This window comes from Rhinoderma darwinii, chromosome 6, assembly GCF_050947455.1.
Source record: "Rhinoderma darwinii isolate aRhiDar2 chromosome 6, aRhiDar2.hap1, whole genome shotgun sequence".
Classification (NCBI taxonomy): Eukaryota; Metazoa; Chordata; class Amphibia; order Anura; family Rhinodermatidae; genus Rhinoderma; species Rhinoderma darwinii.
In genome coordinates this window covers 142,498,828-142,505,631 of record NC_134692.1, presented here as the reverse complement: position 1 = coordinate 142,505,631, position 6,804 = coordinate 142,498,828, and the positions used below count along the sequence as shown (strand labels likewise).

Sequence of the window (6,804 nt, the reverse complement as noted above, 5' to 3'; positions counted from 1 at the left end):
CTGCGGTGCGTTCCATTGTTTTAATCTGCAGGATGTCAATTTATGTTGCGGATTTTTCCCATTTAATTCAATGGAGAAGCAAAACCCGCAACAAACAGCATTTGCTACTATTTTTGCAGCAAAAACGCAGAGATTGCGCCAAAAAAAATATATAAAACGTTAAATATATATATATTTTTTTAAATACTTCCCTGGCGTTGCCATAGCGAAGCATCGCTGCCCTCAGAGTAGCCCGGCCTCCGGGGATGACGCTTTGATCCCATGTAACTGCTGCAGCGTCCGAGGAGGCCGGGCTGCGTGGAGCACAGCGGGACGTGTTACTATGACAACGCCGGGGGGGGGGGGGGGTGCGGTTTTCCGGCCTGAATTTCCTGCGGGTTCCATGTTGGATACGCCGCATACTTGTACGTAGCGTATTCTACCTGTGTGAACATCCCCTAATACACGCGATACCGGTCCGGCCGTCATACGCATCGCAGGACTCATGGCTATAGGGGCGTCTACCACAGCTGAACATTCTGCGCCTGTTCACATTACATTTGTGATGTCCGTTTAGTACAGACGACAGAACAGCCCCCGACACACCCGCTAAAGGAGTCCATAGGCTCTATTATTCTGACGTAGGCCAAAAGTGCGTCTTTACGGCCTCAGTCGAGCAGTTATACGTCGCCATACATTTAAGTATGGAATAGCGCAGGGGACTGTAGACGTTATCACATCCTGCGCAAAAAAAAAAAAAAAAAGATACAGCGAGGTAAACGTTTTGTTAGAACGTCAGCGCTCCGGCGCGTCAGTCTACGGTTGAGATGTAAGGCGGAAGCTTTTCCTGGCGTTTGATGTGAGCGCGACTGAACCGCTACTTCTAGGCCGCAGCAGTCGTGTAACTGTTCCTTAAATGTTCCCACACAACGTGAGAAGTGAAGGCGACGTCACACGTAACCGCAGCCGTGTAACCGCCTGCAGCCGAGATCGCGGCACTAAAGTCACCGTCTAGCTCTGACCTCCCGTCCACCACTGAAGAGGCTGCGCAGACCGGTCGCCATGTTCACATGTAATTAGTGATTAATGATCCACCATCGGTGCAGCGGGAGGTGAACTTCAGTCAGGAGCATTATAACCGGATTACAGCCGGAGCCTCGATGTCACCAGAGCGCGCGCACCTCACAATACAGCAGAGGGCGATCAGCCGCGCGCACCTCACAATACAGCAGAGGGCGATCAGCCGCGCGCACCTCACAATACAGCAGAGGGCGATCAGCCGCGCGCACCTCACAATACAGCAGAGGGCGATCAGCCGCGCGCACCTCACAATACAGCAGAGGGCGATCAGCCGCGCGCACCTCACAATACAGCAGAGGGCGATCAGCCGCGCGCACCTCACAATACAGCAGAGGGCGATCAGCCGCGCGCACCTCACAATACAGCAGAGGGCGATCAACCGCGCGCACCTCACATTACAGCAGAGGGCGATCAGCCGCGCGCACCTCACAATACAGCAGAGGGCGATCAGCCGCGCGCACCTCACAATACAGCAGAGGGCGATCAGCCGCACGCACCTCACAATACAGCAGAGGGCGATCAGCCGCGCGCACCTCACAATACAGCAGAGGGCAATCATAGACGCCCCCTCCCCGTGATCCCCGACGACCAGATCTAAACATCGGATCACAGTACAGAACGCCTTCAAACCAATGATAATACCCCCGTCCCCTCCCCCACGCGCTTCCAACTATTGGGGAGATTTATCAAGACTTGCGAAGTTGGAGCAGCAGCCAACAGCATCCAATCAGATTCCAGCTCAGTGGAGACCGGATTGGTTGCTGCGGATAATTACTCCACTTTTGCAGAGTTTCCCTCACGGGATTAGAGGTGGAGCAGGTTTTGCGTCACGTCAATACAAGTGAATGGAAAGTCATGTGACGGCTGTGGTCCGCATTACTGGAGGAGGCCGCCGGCACCGGTCAGACTTCTCACGCCACGTCCTAGTGTGGACCTCACTCAGTTACCGCTGCGGATCACGACGAGCTGGAATACCTGGAGATCTGAAGACTCCCATCATCTCCCGAGTAAATAGTTTCATTACTGCACCAAAAACAGCAGACAGAGAAGGGAACCAGAAGCGCCATCACGTGTAGCGGTTCATGGAGCCCTCCGGCCTAGTGGCTGTATTATGGGGGCACCCACCACCCCCTTAACCCTACTCTGATCAGATGGCACCCGTGTAATCTGCCAGCAACAGAACGACGATCCCCGGGGTCCATGGCAGCCGCAGCATCATACAAAGACATGGAGGCCACATATTACTGACATCCATCGCCACTATTGGGGTACAGGACACCCCTCTACAGGATCGGTCGCCCACATTCCCCGCTGCGATCAGCTGATCACTGGGATTTAGGGTTCTTCGGTTGGTCCCATCGCTATAATCCACCGTACAATCCTCCCCGCGGACAAAACGTGTCACCCACGCAAGATCCATCAGAGAGATCACAGCGGACGCAGCACGCGACCGGCATCGTGAGCGCTCTTAAAGGGCAACACTCACCTAGAGCCCCAACATCCCTAGTAAACAAACAGATCAGTCTGTTGCCTAGCAACCAGGCCTGCTACCACAAGTGACCACCCAAGATCTCCACATCCTTGTACAGACAGGAGCCGGCGGCCTCTACGGCCGACACCACCGGTACCGCCCACTGCGGTTTGCAGGTCGAGATGCCCAGAAGCAGCGGAGTCCGTATTAGTAACACATTATATACTTATAACGCACTATGCGAGCACATCGCAGCATTCACCTATAGACCGACGCGTAATACGGAAAGTCACCCCATTTCCAGATTTAGTTATTTCGCATCGCCCCAAAATCAGAAAACAAGTTAGAAAAATTGTCCAACCGGTTCTACCGGAAACGACGATCACTTGATTACAGCGATCACAACCAGAAAACACCGAATATATTGGATCAGCCCCAGCATATACATATGTATATAACGTACAGATCACCTATAGAATATACAACACACCCATGGAATAGCCACATAACACAGATCTCTATCTATATACACCAGGTGAACATGAGGCGCCTCCTCCATGCTCCACAGTCTCACCCTCCAGCAGCCGCTGTATGATGGAGTCGAGGTTGAGCTTCTCTCCGTCCCCCATGGTCACCGTGAGCCGAGCTGGTAAAGAATAACCGCAAGAAAGGGGGAAGGGAAAAAGACTATCCGGTGTACAAGGCGATCACGTGTGAGCCGGTCCCGGTCTCCGCCGGCTAATGACGTCACCGCACGTACAAGGCCTCCCCGGAGACGGCTGCGTATTTCTGTGAATGGAGGGCACGCAGCGCGCATGCGTCATTCAAAGAAACCCGATCCGATTGGCTGAAGATGACGGAGGAATTCGAACTTTTTTCTTTGGCTCACGCCTTTTTCCGTTGCGTGAGAAGTCTTTGGGGATTGGATCACGACACGCCCCATCTTGGCTGTGGTTGGCTGAGGCGAGGGCTATGCTGATTGGTTAAAGGCATCGGCGGTAAAAGAGGCAGTGACTGTTGGTGACGTCAGAGCAGGGATGGGCAGATTCGAAGCGCTATTGGCTGGCGTAGTGTGTATAGAGATCCCTGACAGAGCTGTGTGCTGAGTAATGGTGGAGTCATGGCCTGTGGTGATAAATGTCACTGGGCTAAAACTAAACAACTTCTCCATGACCAAGTCCTCAAATGGCTGCTACACTGCAAGGGTTAACCCCATGAGGATGTCCGGTTATTCATAGTAGCCACCGACGTAGCGTCAAAGTAGTCACCGATATCATGGCCCGTAGACCAGTGATGTCACAGCGTCTCAACGTACACCAAGAAACGACGTCCGAAAATTGTATAAAACAGGAATAATTTTTTTTTTATTAAAGCCTTGAGACAGAAAATAAAAATGGCAGATTAAGCACCAGGCCATGGCGAATGTTACAGGTGTCGTTTAGGCCTCTTGCACACGACCGTAATGGTTTTTACTGTCCGCAAATACAGACGCACATCCGTAGGGGTTCGCAATTGCGGAAGCGCCCATAGATTTCTATGGGGAGACCTTGCTGCTATTGCGGACAATAGGACATGTTCTATATTTTGCGGATCATTTCTACGGCGCGGACATACATCCGTAAATATACGGAATGGTGTCCGTGGCCAATAGAAATGAATGGGTCCGCAATTACGTATGAAAACTAAAAGAGCTGGTATGATCGTGGGGACCCTTCCCATTACAAAAACGATGGTCGTGTGCATGGGGCCTAAGGACGTATATGTATCGCTGCGGGAAAACCGTCCCGTACTGTAATCATGTTTTCACTACGGGACAGTTGTCCCGCAGCGAGGCAGGGACTCCTAGCGTCGTACATAACTATGATGCTAGGAGCCAGGCTCCCTGCAGTGTGTTTGCTCCGAGAAATGCGGCCGACACGCGGACCGGACACAGTCGTGTGAGTTAAGCCTAGACATGATGCACGGGGGGGGGGGGGGGGGGGGGGTTCGCCTCCAGTTCAGACTGCGACAGCCTTATAAAATGCGGGCAACTTCTAAAAAAAAATCATTGCACATGCCGCCATTTTTGGCGGCATCGTAATGTTAACGTATTGCACAGATACAGGACAATAACTGGTGTGAAGCCCTTGCTGCTGCTGCTGCTGACGAAATTTTTGCCAAATTGTGTGTAACCTGATATTGTGGCGGAAAAGTTGCACAATGAATGCGCGCGCAAAAACCACTTGACAGCTGCGTGTGTCATCCGTGTATGATGCGCGGCTGCGTGATTTTCGCGCAGCCGCCATCATAGAGATGAGGCTAGTCGACGCCCGTCACTGTCCAAGGTGCTGAAAGAGCTAACTGATCGGCAGTAACTCTTTCAGCACCCTCGACAGTGAATGGCGAACACAAGATCGAGAAACCTGTTAAAAAAAAAAGAAAAAGTTCGTACTTACCGAGAACTTCCCTCCCGGCCGTTGCCTTGGTGACGCGTCCTTGGTGACGCGCCTCTCTTGACATCGGGCCCCACCTCCCTGGATGACACGGCAGTCCATGTGACCGCTGCAGCCTGTGCTTGGCCTGTGATTGGCTGGAGCTGTCACTTGGACTGAATTGTCATCCCGGGAGGTCAGACTGGAGGAAGAAGCCGGGAGTTATCGGTAAGTCAGAACTTCGGTTTTTTTTACAGGTTCATGTATATTGGGATCGGAAGTCACTGTCCAGGGTGCTGAACCAGTTTAACTCTTTCAGCACCCTGGACAGTGACTATCTCCTGACGTCGCGTACCGGAAATTTTTTTGCCGGGTTCGGCCAAAACGAGTTCGGCCGAACCTGGTGAAGTTCGGTTCGATTGTCCGGGTTCGCTCATCTCAAAGACACTCCGTTTGGATGTTTGGAAACAGAAAACCACGTGGTGCTTTTCTGTTTACATTCATCCTTTTGACAGCTGGTGCGCTGTTTCAGTCGGTTCGCACGGAAGTGCGTCCGTGCAACCTGCGTGGTTTTCACGCACCCATTGACTTCAATGGGTGCGTGATGCGCGAAATACGCGGAGATATTGAGCATGTCGCGCTTTTTGCGCAGCTGACAAAAGCTGCGCAAAAAGCACGGACTGTCTGTACTGCCCCATAGACTTGTATTGGTCTGTGCGTGGCGCGTGAAAACCACGCGGCCCGCACGGACCCAATACACGTTCGTGTGAATCCCCCCTTTCTCTCTGCTCAGCCTATGACCATATTCCCTGCCCAACCAGAGACCAGCATTTACGTCTATAACACGGACGGTAAACCGGCCTTCCGCTACTGGTCAAATTCCAATTATTATTGCAGTTGTTTGCAGACTTTCTGGATTATCGGATGCCACATTAAAGGAATTTTCTGTGTGGGCTCTTTCTTACAATTAGCGCAGACCAACGCAGCCAATCGGGAAACACAAATTACGTGATTAGTTTTTGCACAATTTCATTCATGTTGCGATGTTATTGTAGTCGCCACGTGTAGCCCACTATGATAAAGATTTAGCCGGCTGTTGAGACAGGTCAATTAGACGGAGCGTATCCCCCCCCCCCCCCAAGGGGATATCCGGGGACCAAAAATTGTATTACAATAATATATATATGTGAAACGAAATCACTTACTAATGTAATTTAATTTAAAATTCTGTACTAAATGGTGCAGTTCAAACCTCGTGAATTGTTCCCGGAAGTGCTGGAGCTTTTCTAATAATGATGACGCTCCGACACGGCCCGGCGTGACTGAGGACTTGCTTCATGTGCTGTTCGTGAACATGACCGCAAGAGGCTGTCACATTGCCTATTGCTTGAGTCCCGAGCAAGGCATCAGCTAGCGCTCTGCCCGGGACTCCAGCCCTGCTCCCGACGTCCATATTTGGTAAATTCAGGGGATTCCTATCGCTGGAGTTCCCGAGCAAAGCATCAGCTGACGAACTGCCTGGGGACTCCACAACTTCTGTCACTGTGACTGTCCATATATGGTCAGTGACTTCAGGGGTTTCCTATCACTGGCATTCCCAAGCAGAGCATCAGCTGATGCTCTGTTCGGAAACTCCAGCAATAGGAAACCCCTGAATTGACCAAATATGGTAGTCGGGAGCAGGGCTGGAGTCCCGGGCAGAGCGCTAGCTGATGCCTTGCTCGGGATTCAAGTAATAGGTAATGTGACAGCCTCTTGCGGTGATGTTCACGAACAGCATATGAATTAACCCCTCTGTCGCGCAGGGCCGACTCGGAGCGTCGTCATCAATATTAGAAAAGCTCCAGCACTTCAGGGAACAAT

General features: G+C 51.8%; 1 protein-coding gene across 1 annotated transcript in view; it reads right to left on the bottom strand.

Moving 5' to 3' along the window:
* Positions 1-3,428, bottom strand: part of LOC142655996 (serine/threonine-protein phosphatase PP1-gamma catalytic subunit B-like) — an 11,423-nt gene extending 7,995 nt beyond the window's left edge. The window contains exon 1 of the mRNA XM_075830795.1: positions 3,105-3,428. Within this exon, the coding sequence (XP_075686910.1) occupies positions 3,105-3,159 (55 nt within the window). The 5' untranslated portion in view covers positions 3,160-3,428. The remainder of the gene's footprint in view (positions 1-3,104) is intronic.
* Positions 3,429-6,804: the final 3,376 nt, after the last annotated feature.